The sequence below is a fragment of the Artibeus jamaicensis genome, unplaced genomic scaffold (assembly GCF_021234435.1).
Source record: "Artibeus jamaicensis isolate MK-2021 breed Jamaican fruit bat unplaced genomic scaffold, CSHL_Jam_final contig_384, whole genome shotgun sequence".
In the NCBI taxonomy this organism is placed as follows: Eukaryota; Metazoa; Chordata; class Mammalia; order Chiroptera; family Phyllostomidae; genus Artibeus; species Artibeus jamaicensis.
The window spans coordinates 18,709,258-18,734,249 of record NW_026521810.1 but is presented as its reverse complement, the minus strand read 5'-3'; the positions used below and the strand labels follow the sequence as shown (position 1 = coordinate 18,734,249).

At 38.3% G+C, this 24,992-nt stretch overlaps 1 protein-coding gene across 4 annotated transcripts in view; it reads left to right on the top strand.

Annotated features, from left to right (window-relative positions):
• CTNNA2 (catenin alpha 2) overlaps positions 1-24,992 on the top strand; it is a 1,098,262-nt gene that overhangs the window by 986,648 nt on the left and 86,622 nt on the right. For all 4 annotated transcript variants that reach the window (XM_053664696.1, XM_053664695.1, XM_053664693.1 and 1 more), the window contains exons 10-12: positions 10,320-10,412; positions 11,024-11,180; positions 17,511-17,711. In XM_053664696.1, the coding sequence (XP_053520671.1) occupies positions 10,320-10,412; positions 11,024-11,180; positions 17,511-17,711 (451 nt within the window). The remainder of the gene's footprint in view (positions 1-10,319; positions 10,413-11,023; positions 11,181-17,510; positions 17,712-24,992) is intronic.

The window sequence follows — 24,992 nt, the reverse complement described above, 5'->3', positions numbered from 1 at the left end:
GTCCTGGTCTCCTGAGGGCCTGCAGATGAAACCAGGATGCATCTGGTGTCCAAGGTTCTGTAGTGGGATGGCTGCCTCTGTTGCCTAGCAAGGTGGAGGTGGCTACTTGAAAGTCACATGGGAGAAAAGGGGTTCCATGTGGCAGGGCCCTTTTAGAGATGGTTCCCAGGTGACATGGAATAACTCTGGGTTAGTCCTCTGACACCACGCTGCTCTGTTCTAGCATCATGGAATTGTGTTAGATTTCAGAACTGAGCAAGACACTAGCATATTTGCAGGTTTTCATAGGGGCTTGTGGCCTATGGAAGGAAAGGTGTGCAGGGCACCCAACAGGGGAGTCTCCAGCTTGTTAGAGTTTTGTAGAAGCCTTGGTTATCAGTGAAATGAGGCTTCTTCTGACTTTGTCCTTCAGGACGCAGGCAAGCAAAAATCTGCTGGGATGAGAAGGAGAGAGGGTGTGTGTACTCACTGGGCTAATAATGTTAGGTAGCTGGGGAAGAACCTCCCTAGGTGTTAGGCAAAGGCGAACCTGAAGCTATGAGTCCTGTGGTCTCTGGTACATCTACTCAACTGTGCCCTTGTTGTGCAAATGCAACCATAGACAATTTGCAAGTGAATGGGCAAAGATGTGCTACAATAAGATTTTATTCACACAATCAGGTGATCAGAGGAAGAAAAGACAAAAGCGTTTTTAGATAAAGATGACAGAGCTTAAAGAAAGATCAATGTCCCTGCATATTTCCCCCATGGCTTCCCTGGGGGCCTGAAGTTTCTACAATGTACACTTTAAAGTTCTTAAGGACTCAGGAACATCTTAACTGGGTTAAGATGTTATATTAGGAGAAATATATTAGAGAATAATTTTTTCTCTGGGAGGAGAAATATTACCTTTGTGAATAGTTACTTCGACTAATCAGTTAGCATTTGTTGCTGGCTAAGTAGTCATAAGAGGGTGGAGGAGTCAACAGAGGTAAGTACAGGAGATCAGGAAACATCCAGGGACTAAAATCATATCTGCTATATGCAAGATCTTGTACAGGGAGCCACAGGGGCCACAAGGATGAACAAAACAACCGTATTTCAGGGAGGTTGAAATTTAATTGAACACACACAACATCTATACAGGGTGAGGCAAAGGTGGATTTACAGTTGTGTGTGTAGAAAATAATACAATAATTAAAAATTAATAATACAGGAATAAACTGTTTCTTGTATTCACAACTGTAAGCCTACTCTTGCCCCACCCTGTGTGTATGTATGTATGTTTGTATATATATATGCACATATATGTATTTCTAGTACTGTGTAAATACTTACTCATCTATCCACACATAACCACTGAAAGATTCCTAAATAAGGGCTAAAACATTAGTACGTGGTAAGCAGCTGCCAGTGGTATAGGCAGTAACCCTGAAGAGCCTTAGCAAAGAAATCTATTCCTATTGTCCAGTCTTCAGGGACTTGTGGACTTTGAATTGAACCTTAGCTGATCTCTGAAAGGTTTCTTGGTGGAGGCATCTGCCTCTATTACCCCCCTACACCCCCAAACAACAATAACAAAAAAAACACTGGCATAAAGGGGAGAACATGGGGAGACTTCTGTCATCCTTATCAACTTGGAATTCTGTACAAAGGGGCCTGAGGTCAGATATAATGTTGGTTAGGATGGTTATCATCTCTTTACACTGTGGTTATGGCCTTGACTCCATGTTTCTGCTTATCAGCTTGAAATGGATGAGACCAGGCAATAAAGAACACCTACACTTAGGTATTCAGATATTCTGCAAACAGTCCTTGGCTTCTGGTAAAAGTCAAGCACTGATGGTACAGTGTGGCCCTTCTCCACTGCTAGCGACAGAACCTTGGGCTCCGGGCCCACCAGTGTGCAGTGGGGCTATATTCATCTCACATATATGAAAGTCAACTAATATTCCACTTACCTGGGACTCTGAGAAACCAATTAATAGTAGAGGGCAAGAATTCAGTTGTTGAGTGAAAAGATGGGTAAAACAAAAATCCTAGGATGCCAATAGTAATTAAAAGGGCATTGCATTTGTTGTGTGATTCTAGATAACACATGCTAAGTCTCTCCTATCTTTTCCACACAACCACACATTATTGATGAAGAGGCATCAAGAAGGCATTTGGTGGTGCTTTATTGCATTATTTTAAGCCACTGAGGTTTTTATATAAGAAGGGTATAGATTTATGCTGAGTGATTCAGCTATGAAGCAAGCACATTAATTTGTTTATGAATGTGAACTGGTGATTACCTCTATTAAAGTCACCAGGGCAGACTGATCACTTTAATTTGGGCAGAGGTATGCAAACAGCATTTGCTAGTAGTGTGTGTGTACCCACGAGCACAGGCAGAAGAGCAGTTCTGCATTCCTGAGGACCCCTAAGGAATGAAGATTTGTGTTCTTATAGGTATATAAGTACTGGTGAGGTTACGAAGCCTGGTGGGACTAGGCAGAAATGGCTTCATAGCATCCTGTGGCAGATACTGTGTGTTAGTATTAGCTGCCGAATGCTGATTTAATGATAAATTCCAAAAAGCATGGTGCATAGAACATATACTTACTCCCAATTCTAGGTCATAGGACTCAGGATCCTTCTAGGGGCGATTAAGTTATGACAAGTTAAATGGTGCTCCACTTTATACAGATACAGAGAATTTGTAAGATTTAGCAAAATCAGAAAATTGGAATGGAGTACCTGTGCTAGATATAATAAAGACTTCTGTCCTGCAAGAATTCACAATCTAGCTGTGGAAACATGAGATGACTTTTTAGCAATCCTGACTTCCACTTGCGGTTTGTAGAATGAAGGTTGGAAAGACATTGAGATTGATGTGGTGGCCGAGAAGGCAAGGAGGAACAGTGTTGAGGAGTATGCGATATAATGCTGGTGACACCGGGGAATTAGCAATTCACTCATTGCTGGGGACCTTGCATCAGGCACTGTGGCCATATGTAAATAAGGGCCACAACACAACCAGTTTCTCTGACCCAGAAAGCACGCTTCTGACAGGAGTCAAAAGTAGATGCTTAAGGATGTACATAACTCTGTTTTGGGGAAGGGCAAATATCAGAGACTTCTATAAGTGTATAAAAACAGAAAATTGACTGAACACATAAAGCATACATATTTAGGAGTCTTAATCAATTTAAAAAAAATTAATTACAACTATATAAGAATCTGGAAATATTTGCTATGTAAGAGATTAAGCAGTGAAAAAAGATACATGCTAAGATTGCAACTATATAAAAATTATATATAACTGAAGGATCAACTATGCAAATGATCACTTAGACTTCTCTTTACTCTCATTGCTTCTACTTTATTTTCTTTGTCTTAAATTTTACAATATGAGCTTCAAAAATGCACTTACTTAATTTTACCAAAATATAAACTTCTTGAGAAAAGACAAAAATATTTGATTACCTTTCTGTACGGCACATTCTAGGCATCAGGATTTGAATAGATGAGTACATACATCCATGATGGGGTATGTTATTAAAATATTTCTTAATTTTCATAGTGACCTTTCACAATATAAAGATAATATCTGTCAACTTCTTACTGGGTGTTGGGTTAAGCACTCTGTCCATTTTTTATTTCAACCTTATCACCACTTTGTTACTTTATATTTATGTTTTATAGTTGAGGAAATTGAGTCATATCACTAATGCAATATGCTTGACGGCAAGGAGAAGTCAAGATGTAAACCTTAGCCGCCCATCTCTAAAGCCCAGGCTCTTACCATTATATGATTCTAAAAAAAATGGAAGTATATAGAATCATTTTAATCACAGATGCTTTACAGAAGTCATTTAAAACAGAAGCGTGAAAAAGTGTTTCTCATTTTCTTCTGTCCCAGGGATTCGTGCTGCCCCGGCTGCCAACCTCTCCTGAGCCATCCCTCCCTTATCAAATTATCCCTGTGGTCTCCTCTGTTTTTTGAGAATCCCAGTTACTGGTAATCAGGTTGATAAACTCATCTCCTAAGGCAGCTGCATTGTAAAAGATTCCAAGGTACCTCAGTCAGGAGGGAAATGGGAATTGGGGGAAGGCAAGAAAGGGTAAGGGGGGGGGTAAATGGTGATGGAAAGAGACGTGACTTGGGGTGGTTAAGGCACAATACAATATACTGATGATATATTATAGAATTGTACACCTGAAACATGTATTATATATGAGATATATACCAATGTCACCCCAATAAATTGAATAAAAAAGGAAAAAATAAAATAGAACAATTAATACACTATACTACAATAAAAACAAACACAAAAAGAACAAAATACCCAACCAGGAAGAGATACTACTGCTGACATAATCTGGGGTGGCCAGATCACTGGGGCTTTCCTCGTATCAAGTCATGAGTGTGGTCATTAGGTCTTTCTCTAAGACCATCTTTGTGGAAGTCCAGCATCATCATAAGGTCAAATCCCTGTCTTCACATCAGCTGCTTCTGTCTTGCCTCTTGAATATTTCAGGGAAGTGTATCATTTCACCTCTCACCGGATTGTAAAATTCCATCAGTAAGTAATACATGAGGCATATTCTGTAGGACCCTTACAATTCTAGACAGGATAGCCACACATATATTAATGTCTTTTTGTGTGTTCATGCTATCATTACAGATAACTAAATAAATCTTTATGTCGAGAGCATAGCCTTCTTCATTGCCATGAATGTTACAGACAGTGGCTATGTGCAAGGTTTGTGCCATCATCTCTTCCTTTATGCTTTTATATGGCCATGTACCTGTAGTGTCTGGAAATTCCATAAATTCCCTTTTAATGGTAAGTGTGTTCATTTTATCCTCAAATTTATGATGATAATGAAATATCTACATGAGGGGCAAGTACTTTATAAACCTCAGAATTGCTATTCTGATTTACTTCATAGTGTATTCTTAAAACACCAGTATAACACCTAAAGCTATAAAAGTTAATAAAATGATGGAGTGTTTAGGGGTTGAACACATCAAATATGCACTGGCATCTAAAACTGAACAGAATTACACATATTGAAAAACAACGATTTGATTTCTAGGGCAGCCAGAAAAGAAGAAAACATTCTGGTCTTTCTGATGCACCTCATGTCACTTTGGAGTTAAATACATTATTAGTAATGTCTAATTAAAGCTAAGCCTTCCAGGCATTTTGGCTTTTATTATAAGCGCTCAAACAAGACTATGGCATTTTTTAAATGAAGGTGCTTTCTGTAGCGATATCTACAGAAAACCAAATTTCACAGTCATGGTATGCTACTCATCTTGAACTTTGAGCTATGCAGGATATTTTTGTGATTAAAAACATCTTGTATTTTAAATGGTCACAATGTATTTTCATGAGGGTTCCACATGTTTCTGAATTTGTCCACTTTAACTCTCCTACCCATGTCCCTGGACTCTCTCTACCTGCTTTTTCGTCTCCTGGGGTGATTGTTAAATGTCAGGGAATATTCATGTACATTTGATTGTAGTACAAATTCAGTTCAAGGAGACAGCTGTTTTTCTGAATCAGCCTCAGGCTACCTTGCTGGTTTATGTCTTTCTAATCTTACTGATGGTATTGTTTGCTTTACCTACTCACATGATGTACCTCCAGAAGAGCAGAAAATGTCATAATTTTTGAGTATCCAGAAAGTTGTGCTAATCAAACAATTAGAAAAAATATATTGTAAAATAGATGTTATAACCATCCATGTGTTTACTGATTCCCACCCAGAGGTACTGTTTCTGAACCCATTCAATTCTTGTAGTCAGCAACACACAATTTAGTAATGACTACTAAGCTGCTTTCTTTTCTCCAAGATCACCATTTTTAAGGCACTAAGTCAGATATAGTGACTTGGCCCAGTCTTTGCAGTTTCTATTGCCCCAAGTTCATTATACTCTCAGAAGTTATATGCATGTGTGTTGGGGGTCTTCCTTCCATAAAAGATGGATGTGAGTTTTGTACAATTAGTTCACCAAGGAGCTCTGCCAACTTTATTCATGGACCTAGTCACTTTCAGAAATCCCAAATCAATCAAAATAGCTCAATATTTAATAATTAATGATAGACTTTGTTTTCTAAGCCTCTAGGAAGGTCAAATGACTCTTGTTGCCTCAGCTAAGTTGTAAACAATTCAAGAATGGAGAAATCAAAGGCCAGAGCCAGCCTGCAAATAGGATTTGCTTGGTAGATGCAAGCAAGTTCAAAATCTATTAAATTTAACCATACTGCTCAACATCTTTTGAGTTGCAATCTAGTAACACAAACCTATTAATGGTCTGTTGTCTACTTTGTTATTGCTATTAATCTTTTTCAAATGTCTAATAATTCTAGTATACCATTCCTTTCCCCTTCTCCCTGTATTAGAAAGATTAGCATGCTAAAACCATTTTTAAGGAGAAAATATTGTGATTTAAAAAATAGGACTTTTTACCACAGTTTCTGATAGAATATAAGAACTATAAAGAACAAGCAGCTAAACAGTTCTTAAGTACCTATTGTGTGCACTAGTCTTGGGCTGATGTTGAATTGTCAACTGGCATTTCAAGCTGCATTATTGACTGGGAGCTGCCTCAAGACTGAAACGTAATGTTTGCTGCCAGAGTTGTAGAAAGCACAATATATGAAACCATGTGCAGAGTTATTATGGTACCAATGTCTAGTGGGAAGTAGAAAGGCAAGCCAAAGCAGAATAAGGAAGGTAGGAATTTGGATTGAGTCCATGACCAATTTAAATATACAAGCCTGCCTTTGGAGATAGTGAAATCCTTAGCACCATATTGGAAATAAATATTTTCAGAATATTCTTGAATACAATATAAGGTAAATAAAATTTTGATCTGAAGTGAACTTAAAGAGCAGGAGTGGATTGCAGAGTGGAGGCTGCCAGACATTAGAATTTATCAATCTTTAAAGAGAATAAAAGTAATTGAAGGACTAAAAGAGCTGGGGGAGTTGCCAGTTCTTTGCATTTTGCTAAGTGTTGCTCGTGCTATGGCTCCTTACTAAGATTCTGTTGGTCAGTGATGTTCCCACACTAGATTTCAGACATAACAGAGTTTATTTAAACAAAGGATGAAGAAATATTTCAAAACAACACAAACAAGTCCATTATCACCATGTAGAACTCATTGATTGGCATCTTCCTCACAGAAGAGCCCAGTTCTTCTTAACCCTTAAGCTTCCAGCTTCAGCTTCTTCCTAGGGATCTGCAGTCAGCACAAACAGGAGACCGAGTTCTGGTCTGACTCTGTGTGTAAGCCACCTCTGTGACTCACAGTCCAGTCACCATATTCCTCTTCCATGCTTAGGCTGGTACTCTTTTGTTGTCTGCAAGCCTTAACTGCAAACCATACTCAGGTTCCTACCTAACTCGTTCTGTGCCCCTTTGAGATTCTTATAAGCACGAGAATGAGAATTTTTCGTCAGAGCTGGTGGTATAATAGATTGTGGTTCCTATCTGTTTTTTTTTTTTAGAATTATTTCATTATGGAAAATTTCAAGTCAAAGTAGAGCATGTATAATAAGCCATTACATACTATCATCAGCTTCAATAATTATCAACTACTGGTCAACCTTGTTTCTTCTATACTTCCCCTCATTTTCCCTAGCCTACATAAATGTAAAGCAAATTCCAAATATATCATTTCATCCATAAGGATCTCTATTTATCTCTAAAAGACATGGACATTTAAAAAATAACTGAAATATTATTAGTTCACTCCTTAATATCATCATATATTTAGTCAATACTTAAAATTTACTTTGTTTTACAATGCACTTTTATTTTTTACATATTTCCATATGTATGTATTACAGTTTATTTATTGTATTCAGGAACCAAAAAAAAAGAAACCCCAACACTTATGGTTCTGACTTTTTCCTACTAGTTTATCAACATCAGGATTTTCATGATTTCACTTATGTGGTTTCATTTTACATGTTTCTTTGTCTCTTGATTCTCCTATAAATTCAGAAGTGAACACAAGGCTGATAATTTCTGGGGTTTTGGTTTGTTTTTGGTAAAAAACATTTTATGAGTAGTATTATGTCCTTTCATCGAGATATACATATTTGGTTCTCACTCTCTCTTAATTATGTGAATTTTTATGTTAATAGCCATTAAATATTAGGCCTAGAGTCATTATTTTATTGAGAATATGGGGTATTTCTTCCCTCTTCTTACCAACATATTATCCAAGACCTTGTTCCTGGATTATTTCTGAGTTTTCATGTTGTTGCTATGTAGATCACGCCAGACTCAGTAGTAATTGTTCACTGCTGTGCAAAAGTGTGACCTCAAGTCCCTCTCACACACCAATCAATGTTGATAAAGAACAAACAAAATAATTCCCTGAAATTATTTTATAAACTGAAGGGTTGTTTAATAGCAAAACTAGGAAGAATTTAATAGAAGATTAAATCATGGAATTTTATATTAAATACATATATATTTTTGGGGAATTCACCATGGCATCCTGATTTTTCTCATACCATGAACAGGGAACACAGCATTCTGGAGTCAAATAATGGAGCAGAATGTAGGGACCTTGTTTAGCACCGTAGTATTGGTAAACATCTGCTAGAAAGTAATGTGAAAAAATTTCTAAACAAATTAAAGGAGAAATTTAACTTTACCTTTGGGAATATCTTTAATCTATGGTGTATTACAAATCACTATATTAAGTAAAAAAATATGAAAAAGCTATTTTTAAGTCAATAAACACATATTAAACACCAATTATGTATCTGGTTTTGGGACTATAGAGCACACTAGAATAAACACAACGAAGATAAATAAAATGCAGAGTGGAGACAATGTGATATAAGGAAAATGAATTGAGAATTTGTATTATCAGTTCTTGCCTTTAAGAAACTTCATGCCCCTGGGCATTTAGTATCAACATATATATTTGTCTTTCTCACACAACTATTCTGAAAACTAAATAAAATGGTGAAGATGATCTGACGAATCAAAAGTGAAGTATTAAATATAAGAAACTACATGATAAAGTTTGGTACTCAGTCTGTGATCTCTTATAGTACTATATATACTCACTGTAATAAACTTAATATGTCCTTAAAAGCTTCAAAACAGGATTCTTTGGACTAATGATTTAATAAAGTAGGATTTGAAAGTATTTATACTATTACCAGCTACCCAACTCCTTTTGCTGACAAGTGATGGTCCTCCAAATGATCACCAGTTCTGTGCTTTCCCACTGCACCCACTGTTTTACTAAGATTTCCTTCACATTAGGAACTCTGCACATGTGTGATGCAGTATAATCTTCCAGGGCATTCAGACATGGTAGGAAAGCATGGTTTTGAGCAGACATGAGCCACATACAACAGGGCAGGTGGCCAGGAGGCTCCCACAGATTGTCTCTCTGCTAATCACTTGCTCTACTTGCCCTACTGCACCCAAGCCTGGCTGGCACCCCTTCTCTACTCCTTTGCCCTTTCTAGTTCCCAGCCTCTTGTCCTGTTTACACTGGCCTGATGGGACTGATCAGTGTTCCGATGGTGTTTTGAATGCTGTTAACCTTAGCCAATCAATCTGACCTTGTATTATCAATTCTCACTCCTTGAAGAAAAGGGGTAATACAAATTGAAATGCTTGACCTGGGATCTTAAGTGCTGTTCAGCTGTTTTGGTTGGTGTCATGTGTTAAAAATATGAAATTTGAGTGCCTTTATACTAGACCTGCATGTTCTAATTTGCCCCACGCTCCACTGCTACCTGTGGATTATATCAGTTTCTTCTACACGTTTCTCAGACCCATGCAGCCTCTGAAAACATTGTAGTTGCCTATTGTGGGCTGGCATCTTCCTGACACACTGTGACAGGCAGCTCTGAGCTCCCGTAGGTAGAACACACTGATTTTCAGCTAATTGTGAGTCTCTTTTAAATTCAAAGCATTGCCTGTAACATATCTTAGTGATTATAATTCAGTACTTATTTGACCCAAATCACAGTTTTCTGTACTCAGTGATGAGTCTAATAGGACTCAAGTTACAGACTAGGGCAGCCATAATAGACAATTCAAATCAATGCAGTTGAAAAACATTATTGTGTGCGCATGAGCATCCTGAAGCAATAATTTGTTATTAGCGCTCTATTCTGGAAGAGATGCCTAACTTAGCATTAAAACTAGTAACATTTGATTCAATATTGAAGTGTACCCTAATCTGATTTGTGAAAGACGTCTCCTGGATGTGCCACTCTCCAGAGAAGGTGCAAGGCCCCACAACAGTACACTTTTCCTGTGCCTCCATGTAATTTTCACTCAAATATTCTTCAATACAGGTTGCCAATTTGGCCTGTTCCATCTCCAACAATGAAGAAGGGGTGAAATTAGTTCGAATGGCAGCCACCCAGATTGACAGCCTGTGTCCCCAGGTAAGCTTTATTCACTTTGTTTCAAAAACTGGTCAGTGACTCTATACTCCAAACCTTTCACACTACAACCCTCATGTCACTCTTATCCCTTGCCTTCCCCTCTTTTCTCTCACTAGAATGTGCTACCAAACTTCTATGGGCTGTTTCAAGTTCTGCTTTTATCGAGAGAGAGAGAGAGAGAGAGACTCTAACTATTCCAGTCTCTTCAGAATCACTGTGGCATTATCATCTCTTCTACTCATATTGGCTTTGTTTTATTTGTTGTGGGCTATTATTTAAATATTCCATGTCTATTTACCTTGTCTCAACAACTAAATTCTAAGCTTGCACATGTAAAACAAGTTATGCTTCCTCCATTGATAAGTCTGTGATAAGTAAACAAGACTTGTCCAGTAAACACTTTCTGAAACCTGATGCTAATTACTATATCTTAAAAGAGAAGCAAAGCACACAAAAACTAATGGTAGTTGATGGCCTACTTTATCATTCATGTTTTTGATTGCCCTTCTGAAAACAGAACCCACTTATCCGAAGAAAGTACAGTTTGGGGTTTCAAGATGGTATTTTGAAGAGCGTTCTCAATGTGTCCTTGGACTGTTTCTAACAAATAGGTCATCAATGCGGCTCTCACCCTGGCTGCCCGGCCACAGAGCAAAGTTGCTCAGGACAACATGGACGTCTTCAAAGACCAGTGGGAGAAGCAGGTCCGAGTGCTGACAGAGGCTGTGGATGACATCACCTCGGTGGATGACTTTCTCTCTGTTTCAGGTAATCAGAAACAGGCCCCTTGCAAGGCGGCTGAAGGAGGAGAGCAGGATGAGATAAGGGATAATTTGTAAATGTCATGGGTCTGCGTTTCAAGTGCTCTTCTTGTCCCTCTGAGCTTTCAATCATCTCTGCAAATGTGACTCTCATACCCTCTTGAAAATTCTTCTTCGGTGAGCACATCATTTCAAGGTACTAGTCAAAGCATTAGCAGGAGAAAACACAACTTTCCAATAAGATCAGAAGCCCAAACAAATTATTTAAGAAGACGTCGGTTCCTTTCTAGTTCCTGGAGTTTTTAAAAACAGGATGGTCTCTGATGCACCTGAATCACCCATCTGAAAAAGGGCATGGGGTATGAAACTGATTAGTCTTCATGGTTTATGTTTACATCTTTAAAAAAATCTGTTGCAGTTTGGCTGCGGTAAGGGGGTCATTTTTGCAGTAAGTGAAGTTGTCCAGGTTCGCCATGAGCCAGGAAGAAATATTAGCCACAGAGTGAACCCATTAGAAGGCACTTGGGAGCCATTGAGGCTTTGAGCACTTGTCTATAAGGCTGTGTAAGGAAGAGAGAGAAAGCAAATAGTCATCCCTCAAAATTCTAACTTCCTTCTTTGTAAATGAAGCCAGACTGAAGGATGTTAGTGCACTTGAATAACAGTGCAGTCACTGACTATTTTGACCTTTAACGAGATTCATCAGTGCCATAGTAGAATAGGACCACCAGCCAAAAACTGGGCCTTTTTCCCCAAACACCTTTGGCTCAGTTCAAGTAGATGAGTCTCTGTGTGAGGAGTGGGGGAAGAGGTCACTGGAAACATCAACCTCCAATGTGAGGTATCCACATAACCCAGTGACCCTTGACAATTTCATATTGACCCGGTGTTGATTCTACCCACAGGTGTGTGGAACTCACATTTGTCAAGTCGGTCGGCCATAACCTTGACCAGGCTATTCTTGTTCTTGGCCACTGAGGCCTGAGAGGGAGAGGTCGCAACACTACTGGTAGGACCAAGCCAGTAGGGCTGCTGACTGCAACAGTGTGGGAGAGGTTCCTAGCAGAGGCTGTCATATTTGGGAAATCTTCCTAGATGTAGTATTTTCTTCTCATGAAAAAAAAAAGAGGGAGAATGGATTTCCACTAGAGGCTTCTGTGGAAGCCTCTGGTTTAAAGCTTGTCTGACAGTGGCATAGTTGAATCTATAGATCTGATGGATAATCGAAAAGCTGACTTTGAAATCATGGAGGGCAAGACAAGGCAGATGGGAAAAACAAGCTAACACATGCTGTGTCTATAATTTGCCCAACTCTCTGCTGTTTGCTTGAATTCTCGCCAAAATTCTTTAGAACAGGTTTTGGTATTCTAAGTCTTTGAGAAAATGAAGTCATTGAAATGGTAGGTAACTTGGTGGAGAGGGCATTAAAATTCAGGTTGTCCTCCTTTCAGAAGTTACATGATTCTCAGTAAGTCAGGCTAGAAAGGAAATTTCCTTTGGTGCTTCTAGCTTTCCTTACAGCTCCCTTCCCTCCACCTCTGGCATCTTCATTTCTCTCTAGTCCCTTGCAGAAATCCATCCTGTTCTTCATTCCCACAGTGCTCTATTTTGATAACTTGTCAAAACAGCTATTCATTTAAATATATTCCTATCTAGGGTTTGGCTAGTAAAGAACTCAATATTGCCAGTACTGGGATTTTTGCTTTTCTGATGGCTGAGTCCTAACATTACAAAAGATATACCCAAGAAATGCATCTCTCAAGGAGCTTAGGAACTGTCTGGACAGGCACATTGGGAATTTGGATAGTAGGGAATGGAGGGGTGGCCAACAATATTGAATATCTTTCTAATATGTACTCAGTTTTTGTCAATATGACCACAGGGGCCCCCAGGAAGGGGCAAGGGAACCCCCACCCAGGCTGAGATCTCAGAGAGCAATCCTAATAGCTCCTAGAAAGCTTACCCTTCATCCCTTTCTAGCTACAAATGAGAAGAAAATACCCACACATTACTTTTTCCAAAGACGAAGCATTTCAGAACTTCTCACTTCCCTAACTTATCATTTTCTTTAAACACCTATACAAAATTTCTGAGGATGGGGAGAAGCAAGGTGGGCAGGTCCTATCTCAGACTTTTTCAACAGTGCAAAGCTTTTCTTAATTTTCTCACACCACCCCTGCCTCTTTGCCACCTTTCTCCCTGCCATTTGGGCAACTTATTTTTTCCTGGCAACGAGAAAGGGCTTTCTCCTCCACTGATAACACGGTGCAGTCCAACCCCAGTGGTACAAGTGCCACAGCTGCCGTGACAGGAAAGTGAACAGGCGCTGTCAGGGAGCCAGCCTCGGCCGGGCCTGCTGGAGCATGCCTTTGGGGGCAGCAGGCACCTTTCCACAGATGAGCCTGACAGATAATAACACAGCCCACTCTCCTGTTGGTAGACTGTGGACACAGCCCAGTAGTTGGGGAAACTACTTGTCATCTCCTCGCAGAGCTGGAGCCAAAATATTTGCATCCTTAACTTGCAAGATTGGCCCAGAAGATATTTTGAAATGGCACTAATGACATTTTATGTATCAGTTTCTTCTTAAGGGAATATCTATTCTGGCAAAAACAACAACAAAGATCTTTGTGTTTAAAGGAATATAGTATTCTGCGTTTTGTTTTGTTCCCGCTACCTGGATGTGTGTATCTGAGTGCAACAAGTTTGGGTTGCAACGACTCTGGCTATTAACATTACAGGAGCAAACCAATTTCCCAATATTGGCCTAGGCTCATAAAGAAGTGGAATGGCTGTGTTAGAGCATTTTAACTTTTTCCCATTGGGCAAAAACTACAATTGCAATACTGTTTTTAAATGAGCATCTTGGCATTAACCTTGTAGCAGTTTAATTCTTGGGTTTGGCTCACAAAATAGCAGGCATCTAAGATCTGAAAAAGCTATTATCGCAATCCTATAATGTTCAAAAGTTTTTTGTTTTTTGTTTGCCTTTTCTTTTTCTTTTCTTTGACTCCAGGGTCTTGAGTTAGTTTCCTTTTAAAAATTCATACAGTGAACTTTGTTCTTGAATTCAGAAACAATAGCTTTGAGCTTTATAATGATTAAGTACTTTTGTCATCAGTGATTTCTGTAACAAAATTACATCTTGTCTGAAATAGGCTGCAAGAATCGAAGGAAGTTTATCACAAAATCTGTTGCAGTCAAATGTTTTATCATATGTTTAAATGCCACGCTTTATATCCAGGTGTGATACCCGAAATACCTGAGCAGCTTTTCCTAGCAGTGCAATCATCTCTGGAATGCGCACGGTTTTTATTACCATTTTCACTTCTATGTTCTTTTCTAGTTGGAAGAGCATTCATCTGTTTTCTTACTTAACGAATTCTTTCTCTTGAAAATACCTTAGTATAAAAGATATATTTGATTGTCCCTTTTCAATGGAAAAGTTTATTCATTATTTCTTCTTTGATTGCCTCTTGTGCGTGAGGCAGTTGTGAATGCAAATATAACTCAGGTGTGGATTCTGCCTTTAAATACTTCATTGTTCTTCTTGCTAGATACCAGGTCAGTGTGTTTCCAAACCTGCGAGCCCCAGGCCTGAGGTTGTAGGCAGTAGCGGGAGAGAAACTATTAAAGGGGTCCAGCAACACATATTTACAACAAGTATTGTCTTGTGATTAAATCATGTCTACATATACAGGTATAGCTCCTTTTAAAATACATTGTTGGTACTTAGGTTAATAAAATGCAAGTCTGCTTAAAGCGTCTGTATCATCAGAGCTTTTATATATATGCCATATACCAGTAAAACTGCTATCATGAGGGAATTGTGACTTTTTCTTCCATGACAGGGTACCTCTTTTTGGAGAAGATTGGCAAATACTGTGTAAACTGTCTTAACATTTCAAAAAAGAGTTGACTCAGGAAACTGAGTCAATACTTTACTTATGTGATATGATTAACCTGGTTACCATTGAATAAATTAGTTGATGATCTAACTCAAAGCAGAGTTTTTATGTCATAGATTTTCAACTTCTGCTGGCCTCCTTCAGCTATGTATAGTTTATATATACAAAAGTATGTTCTTTTTTTTGCCCTTTAATTAAATTAGTCACATGTTCTAGTTTTGGAAATAGAATTTTTAAACTATCTTTTTATTTTAAGATATTGGATCTTAAGTGGGTTGCGCACTTAAAAAAAAAAACTCCGGAGAAATAAGTATTATAATTAACAAATTCTTTTTCATTGAACTCCAAAATTCCATCTTTAAACTATGCACAGAAAAGCAGTAGCTGTGTCTATTCTTATACTAGGCTATTCAGAGAAAATGGCAGCTGGATGCCTGTTTTTGACGTGACGACTTCTCAGTTGCTCACTTTCAGGGATCAGGGAGTATTTTAATTGTTTGGAGGAATCCAGCAGAGACATAAGAGAGGCCTACTTCAATCAAACTTTTGTATTTGAAATTCTGTTCCAAGTTTTATTTGAGTAAACATTTTCCTCAGGTGTCCTTTTAGGTGAGTTTGCATGATATAATCCAAGATCTCATAAAAAGGGGAGGATTTCAGAAGTTCCTTAATCAAAATGAAAACTTCTGAGTCTATATTTTCAAAGCTGATTCTCCCCTTTACTTAGAAAAATACCAGCATTCAGAAGTACTGCTACTTGTGACTTTAAGATACCTGAAAATAAACTGATATACAAAATAGAAACAGAAGTATGGATGCATGGAACAGACTGACAGCTGTCAGAAGGGAGGAAGGAGGGAAGGTGAAGGGATTAGCCAAAGAACAATAATGCATAACCCATAGACACAAACGACAGTGTAGTGATGGCCAGAGGGAAGTGGGGGGCCAATGTTGGGGGCAGGTAGGCAAAGGGGAGGAAAATGGTGAATTTATAACAGCGTCAACAGTAAAAATAAAGTTAAATCAAACATTTATTTTTATGTTTTAATTTATGTTTGAAATGGAAGAACTAGGGATTATAGAAATGACAAATTTCTTAAGGTTGGGTGAGGAAATCATACTATTGAGGTCAAAACAGATGTTCCTTGGTGAACAGTAAGTTTTACTTTGCAGTTTCCTACCAAATGTTTTACAGAAACAACTTTTCCTCTGAGTGATTGTTTGGTGAAAGTAGGAGGGATCTATGGTAGAGATGGGTTTGCCGAGTACCCTCCCACTGCTTTGGAAATTTAAAAATTAGAACTAGTTCTAGAAACTTTTTAAAGTGGTGAATATTTATTTTAATCCTTTATTACTATTCATGGAGTTTGACAGTTGTAATTTTTAAAAGGCAGTAGATTATTTAACAATATTTCCAAGCTTGTTCTATTTACCTGTTTGATGTGCGTGTGTTATTTTCAGTTTGTTATTTTCTTTCCTCAGACAGAAAATACTAAACTTTTTGAACATTTTCTTAGTACTTTAGTGCTGTCTTACCACAGCACTGACCCCCCCAGTGGGCCCTCTCACGCCCACTAAAGAATGTGCAGAGACATAATTACAAATCTCACATTGGACATGGGAATACAAAATTACATCCTTGCAAAACTGTGAGGGACCAGATCATTTGTTTTCTCTATGCTAGTAGAGGGCAAAGCCTCTCATCCTGCTTGACTGGGTTCTATTTTGGGCAATAGTAGGAAAGCCATCACAGACCTTGACTCTAATCTGATGGAACAGGACTCAGTTGTATTTCAATTGTGGAGAACTCTGTAACCATCTTCCCCTGATCCGTTTGCCCATCGCATATGCCTTGTGCATGGCATGGCATTAGAAGATGGACTGGGTGGTGTTTGTTCATTCTGTGGTTCCCCCTAAATATTCCTTAATAAAAACATGATCAAACAAACCCAAGGCTGGTCATGTCTAGAAAAACCTCTGGTCACGTCCAGAAATGTTCCTGCTTGGCCAGTCAACTTTGTATGAGCTACCACAACCACTTCTAAAAGACCTTCTGTGCAATAGATCTCAAAACATTGAAAGAAACAAAGTTTGTGGTCCTCAGTGTACGTTCTCCAAACTGGGAAAATTAGCATCATTTAAGAACTTGATAGAAATGCAATTCTTGGGCTACTACTCAGGCCCAATCAAAAACCTTGGGAATGACGCTAGCAGTCTATAGGATTCTGCAAGTCTTCAGGCTGTGCTAAAGTTTGAGAACCACCATTGTAATTATAAACCTTGTCCTTTAAATGTCATTTCTGGGATGTGAGGCATATGTGGAAATGTACAAGATGATGGTTCACAAGAGTGATGAATCTTAGATTGGTTATTAAGGAAGGTCTGACTGATGTAAAATCATACACACATGTACCTGTTTCCCCCTCCAGAAAATCACATCTTGGAGGACGTGAACAAGTGTGTGATAGCCCTCCAAGAGGGGGACGTGGACACTCTGGACCGGACTGCGGGGGCCATCAGGGGCCGCGCAGCTCGAGTCATACACATCATCAATGCTGAGATGGAGAACTATGAAGCTGGGGTTTATACCGAGAAGGTGCTGGAAGCTACAAAACTGCTCTCTGAGACAGGTAAACATGGATATTAGATTTAACCACAATGTGAACGTGTGATTAATTTTCATATTTGAATAAGTCTGTTTTATTGTTCCATATAGGCCTTTGTGAATCTCCATTATACACAATCGTGGAAGGGGTGCTGTCTTTGTTTCTGGAGTTTAAGTTGGTATAACTTTAGCAGAATAATGATCTTAATGCTTTGCATGCATAAAAAAACTTTGCAGTTTCATATGCAATCTCATCCGATTCTCACAAGTACCTTATGAAGTAGGCAGATAATAAAAATTTATTTCCAATTACTATGCAAATGTGGCGATTCAAATCAGTTAAAAGATGGCAAAGTTTTCCAAGGCTAGAAAATAGTGGAGATGTGATTGGAACTTGGAATCTTGAACTTGAAAACAATTTTCTAGTCAATTTCTTGAGAAGACAGACCTTGAGAAAGGACTGTGGATGGACAACCAATGGGAAGAATGCATAAAAATTCTAGGTAGTGCCTGGATATGAATTACTTAAAGAAAGGAGGTGGTAGCTGCTGACAAAGTGTTACACATTCAATATATTTCCTATTCCCTGCTCCTGTAGAAAAGCCTTACATGCCCTGCTCCAGGGGTGTGAGAGTGTCTACTGGTGGAGTGGTCAGTGCCGTGGTAAGGCACGGTTACTTGTGGGAGCCTGTCATAGCTCTGTGGTGCATTAGGATGGAAGAAAGTCTTCCACTGAGTTAGTAGAACAACTCATAACTTTGAATAAGAAAAGATTAGCCTATTTTTAGTAGTGTGTGTTCTTGACTAGTGCCTCTTGGCTTCAGACCATTTCTAAAGTCTTTCATGCCATGTGGATTTGTATATAGGGGAGAATTGAGAATAAGTTCAGGGGAGGAGAGAGCACCGAGACTTTAAATCTATACTGCATGGGGCTATGAATAAATAATGAGTTGGGTCCCATGCCTCACAGAAGGACCTCTCTTCAAACCCCAAGTTCGGTGGCGGTGGGGGAGCTTCTGCACTATGCAAATGGACTTTGGAATCCACTGGGCTAATCAAAAAGAGACAGTGCTCTCAAGGGTCACATATAGCAGTGTTCCAAGTTCTGCATGTTAGAAACATGTTTCCTTCTACAGAGAAAAAGTGTTTTACTAAGATTCCTGTACATATTTGTTAGTCTAGTATACCAAGGAAAAAAAAGATAAATGGACATTGGTTGCCATCTCTGAAATTTAAGCAGTATGGGAATAGTGTAATATGACAACATAAAGAATATATTCAGAGATTGTTGCTCTTGAGAATCCTCACAGATTTAGAATTAGAAATTATAACAATAACAATAATAACATCTACTTATATTTTAATTAGCTGAAGTTCGGCATTATTTTCTTTCAAACAGACTTGCCCTCTGCACTCAGTAGAGCAATAGAGCAATGCAGCAAGCCATACAGTTCCTTTCCTCACTTGGAAGAATGAAGAAATAGGCACGTAACTTTCCAAGTTAAGGACTTTCCTTTCGCTTTTAGAGGACCCTCTCACCTTCCTGTGGCACTCCGTTCCTGGCCCCTTAGCTCTATTCCTACAAAGTCTCAGCTTCACACGGCATACCAGACACACAGCAGCACTGCCTGAGGTACAGCACTAGGAGCAGAGTTTCAGAGAAAGGGGGTACACCTGGAGATGACACTCTCAGCTCATGCCTGCTCACGGGGTCGGAATAATTTTAGCAGTTGAAAGACACAGAGTGCATAGCAGACTTACATGTGCTTTTTTTGTGCATACAAAGATTTCAGGCATTGTTCAAGACACAATTAGGGTTTTTTTCTTATTGTATTTTGGGATGCTTTAATGAACAGGAGTGGTGTCATGAAGTCAAAATCAACTTAAAAGCAAGGACAGTGTGCTTAGTTGATTGAGCTATTTTAACATAATTTTTACCAAAGTCTTGAAATGTATACAATTATCTGGTAGATTTTTTTTAACTGAAAAAGAAAATCAGTGAAACAGTGCAATTTATTCTGGGTTGTTGTTGCTAATCAAGACTTTGCTCTTATTTGTTAATTTCCAGAGCTTTTAAAATTCTCATCATTTCAGCCTTCCCTTATGGTGATTGTGTACTCGGGAGACTTAACTAAAGGCACCTTCCTGATTCTGACATCCACATTTAGTTGTTGGTTGAACAGATACAATGAGCAAGATATTTAGATATATGCTATTTTTCAGGATCCATCAAAGATAACTAGGAAAGTAACCAGGTAGAAAATATTAAAATAGATAGTTTGTACACAACTGTAGTAGAAAATACAAAAATTCATGTCAAAGAAAAGTGGACATTAGTGGGCCAAGAGTTAGAATATATAAGGTATATTAATTATTTTGCTTCTCTCACCAATTGTTTTTATCTTTTCTAAACAGGAACAGAATTGGTTCTTTATGTGTAACTAGAGACTTTGCTAAAGAAATGAAGGCAAAAATGTCAGCTGTTAACTCACTGGTTGCTCATTAGAATTTTTGAGAATGTACTATACATGTGAAGTTTGAGGAAGATCATAGGGTCAGATCTGTGATTACTGTTGTGTAGAGTTTTGTTGGAAAGAAAAAAGGATATATATACACACACATATATATATTATATATGTACATGTATAAAATATATACATATATAATATATTAATCTTAAAGAAGACTAATTCATTTCACTATATATAATATATAATATATTATTTATACAAATGTGTGTACACATTTATAACTAATACATGCACACATGTTATATGTTATATATTGTATGTTATATGCTACATGTTATATGTTATATATTATGTTATATGTTATATATTATAAAATGAATTAGTCCACTTGTAAGGTTCTGGTTATGCTAAGGAGACATCCGCCCTCAGAATAAAAACTCATATGCATATCACTAATGCCCAAGTTTCTATGTTTGGGCTAATGTTTTGTTCCCGATTTTTTAAAAACAAAATGTATAGCCACATTAAATTGGTCATGGTTCAAGATCCGAACCTATCAGACTTTGTCCCGAGAGCACATTGTGTTTGGGGAAGAGAACATGACTGCACTGCTCAAGGAGGGAGTGTGCTCCAGAGGGAATGGCATTGCTCCAAGGGGAAGGGTGAGGAAGAAGAAAAGGAGTCCAGCACCTGGGAGACAAAATGGCATGTCTTCTTTCTTTCCTTTTTACAACCTACCAGACTCTGCCTCGTTGTATATCTGAGTTGTTAGATTCAAGACCACAAGGGAGAAGTTTCCAACCTCTGTGCTACTGACATTTCAGCCTCAGGAATTCTTTCTTGGGGGAGGGGAGTTGTCCTGTGCATTATAGGGTATTTAGCAGCACCCCTGGCCTCAACCCACTGGATGCTTGTAGGACCTCCTCCCTACTCCCCCCGCCCAAGTTGTGACAACCATGCGTCTCTAGATATTGCCACATGTTCTTGGGAGGGGGTAACCCCATTGACAATAACTGCCCTAAGGGAATAAATTTTCCCAAATAGGGGTAAGTTTAAAAAAGTAAAAAGGGAAATCAGGTGTTGTGACCATAAGGCATGGTGTAGGGAGTGGAGTAGGAGTGTATTACAAAGAAGAACCCAAAAAAAAGGCAGGCAATTCAAAAAGTTTTGACTAGCACAGAATTTGCTGCTGAAGGGGTTGTAAACACAGGCCAGCCCCCGTTTAGCCACACAAATGATGCAGGGGTGGGTCTCGGCAGAGAAACTCTCACTTTACCACTTGACTGCCTTGGTTGAGTGGCTAGGAACTGAGAGCAAGCTAAAGACCATGCTTTGCTGAAGAGTGCTTTTTGTGTTTATATAATGCTAAGTTAAATTAGGGGAGAAATTGTGTGGATTACGAGGATGCTAAAATTCAAGGGCAGTATTATACCTATTTATTTTTTATAAAAGTAATCTAGGCTGACAAAAACACAATAAACTCAGTCTTCATCAGCCTCATTACATGCTTACATATTTGATGGGCTCTTCAATAAAACCTGAATTATAACAGACTGTCAGCAGCTTGATAGTACGTGCATGCTTGACCAGGCCCATCTTCAGAGATCTTATTTACAAAGTCAGGTTACAGCAGAAGGTTGAGTGGGGCGAAAATACATTCAGTGATATCATATTTAGATATGGAAAGAGCAGCTCATTCTTCACCGAACAGATTATATTGAAATGTCATTTTTAAATTTGATAGTTGATGCAAGTTTGTGGCAATGTGTACGTGATAAGGTTGAAAGATCTTTGAGGTTCTGCCAACAGTTCCTCTTCAGTGGGAACAAAAAAAGAAGGAATAGAAAAGTGAAGTATTTTTTAATAGGATTCTTTGTTATTAAGCATGTTACAGGCAGAAATTAAAATTTCATTGTTTTGGAGAACACGTGGGCCAAACAGATGGTGTAATTTTTATTAAGACTTTATTCTTCTTAGAACAGTTTAATGCTCAGAGAAAAAGTGAAGATATAGATATTTTCTGTCTATGCCTTGATCGTACACGTGCACAGTGTCCCCATTATGCATACCCCCTATCGGGGTGGTTTGTTACAACTGATGAGCCTACATTGACACATCATAATCATCTGAAGTCCATAGTTTGAATTAGTCACCTCTCAGTGTTATATGTTCTATGGGCTTGAGTAATGTGCAATGACATGTGTCCATCTTTGTGTAATCACACCATGTATGTTTCACTATCCTAAAAATACTCTGTTCTCCATCTAATCATCTATCTCCCTGTCCCAACTCCCTGGCAACCACTGATCTTTTACACTGTCTCCATAGTTTTGCCATTTCTAGAATGTCATATAGTTGGAATCACACAGTATGTAGCTTAGCTTTTTTTTTTACTTAGTAGAGATGGTACAATTTTTAATTTTATGCATAATTTTATGTAAAGTTTTTATAGAAATGTAAGAGATTTCTTAACATTATTTGTATATAGTTTACCTAGAAAATGTTAAGAGAATCAGCAAATTGAAAGCATCCAAACTGGAAGTAGTAATGAGGGGTATCATTGTGTCTCAGTATAATGTAGTAGAATGAATTCGGGTTAGGAATCTGAACTCAATTCCTGGATTTCTGCCAACTAACTGTGACCTCACACAAGTTAGGTAATGCCTCTGGGCCTCAGTTTCTCATGTACTGGCTGATGTTTAGTCATCTAAGAATGATCAGTGTTACTGATCTTGGGAATACATGTGTCCCTGTCTACTGGCTTCCTGGTGACTGCACTTACCACAGACAGTTATTGCCCATGAATCCTCCATAAACACCTTTGTAAACGTGTTATTAAAAAAGTTAAAAAACAACTTCGATCCATCTAGACAGGTGTATTCTTATTCTTCAAGCAAAATAGATCCATGCTGTTCCCACACTCCTTCCTCTGATGTTCGTTGTTTTCTCTTTCTCTACATTTGTGTATTGAACTCATCCTTTAAGGTCTGGCTGAAGTTTCAGTTGTAGACAACAGGACCACCCTTTATTAGTCTTCTGACACTTAATATGTTCTCTTCAGTGTATATGGTCCACAACTAGATTCTTTCCAGGGTTGGGTGTTCCTGTCAGTGCCTAGGGTCTAGAACAGTGTTATCATATAATTAGCATTTAATAGATATTTATTGGATAAATGAAAACAAAATCTTAGGAAATCACCTTTCTTTTTTTTTTTTAGTAGAGAATATTCATATGTCAGCTCAAGATTTTAGGATAAATGTGGAGACTTCTTTTCCTCCTCCTTTCTACATATTAAAGGGAAGCAATCTGCTTGGTTACTTGGGGTATGCTTCTTCCCCTTGGGCTGCTTTCTTTTGCTAGGGGGAGTCAGTTTTGTGATTGGACAGGTACACATCTACCTAAATATGGGACTCGATATTTGGGTGTAGACTGAAGCAAGATCAATATCAGAAGAACATGGCAGGGACAGCTTATCAGGAGGACAGAAAGCATTAGCTATTATAACTAAAAAGTCCTATTACAGTGCACGTTCACTTCTCCATAATTGATCTTGAAATCTGATTATGAAAGGAAGGAATTTCCACAGAAGCTGTAATGGCTGTGGTTGTTCAGCCAGGGCATCCTAATATATGTATTTTAATAGGGCTCATAGTATTGGTGCAAAGTTATTTCTCACTGAAAGATCAAAGGATTATTATGTGAAGGAAATGTCTTATTGGTGGTTGTAGTACTCATAGTGGTGGGAAGTCAGAAGCGTAGGAGGAATAAGAACAAAATTGTATCCACTTAATAGTCCAAACAGGCAATGCATAGTTTGTCTTAAAGTCCTTTCTGTTTGACTGAAACCTATATACTCTAGGTATTGCGGGAATTTGACTGATGGTTTTAAATACCTGTATTTATTTATCCTAAGAGTAAATGTAAGGTTTCTGGCTCAGAGAAAAAAAACGTATTAATTAGAGCAGTAATTTGGCCAGTTCCCCAGGCTTCATCCATCTTCTTAAAGCATGTAACGAGGGCAGGTGAAATCTGCACACACAGGGAGGCCCATACTGTAGGAGTAGAACCATGAGATTATGATTCTGAGACCTTATATAGGAACTGGTGCTCAGCTGCCTTTCTCCCCTCCGAAGAGGAGAGAAAGCTTTACTTTTTAACATTAACGAACTGTCAAGGAAAGGTGCCCATATTATTACAACACTTTGGAATATAATGTGAATACATTTCTCTGAGGGAGATAACCTGGAAATTTACAGGTTTATTTTACTATCTTAGGACTGTTATTGATTCATCTTTTGAATCAGGTTACCAGTCACAAAGCTCTGGCCATGAAGAAACATGATAATATTTTCTCTATTTTGGCTTGCTTGTCAGTAATCTTTTTTTTTGCTAGAACTCAGACATGTCCAGTTCTCTAAGCATAAGGAGCCGAAGAACCACCCAAGAAAACACAACTTAAGAAAAGACGATTAAGATACACAATTTTAGTAAAAGACAGAAAAACTGTACTTGAACAATTAAATTAAAAAATAAATAAAAATCTAAATAAAAAAGATACACAATTTTACCCTGATAATAAAGCTCTGATAAAGAAGTAGACATGGAAATAAGGTGAATTTAGGAAGGCTCACAGTTACATATTTACATGCCCTAAGTTTAGAGCAACATAGCGGAAGAAACAGCACTTTCTTGTGCCCAGTTGTCAAAGTAAAACTGAAATGAAAAACATGAATATCCAGTTGTTCATGGACCACATCAGAGATTCAGAATTCTGGGGACTGCATAGGACATGGTATTTCTTTGTCATTTCTTGGGCCCCAGGGACCAGCATCTGT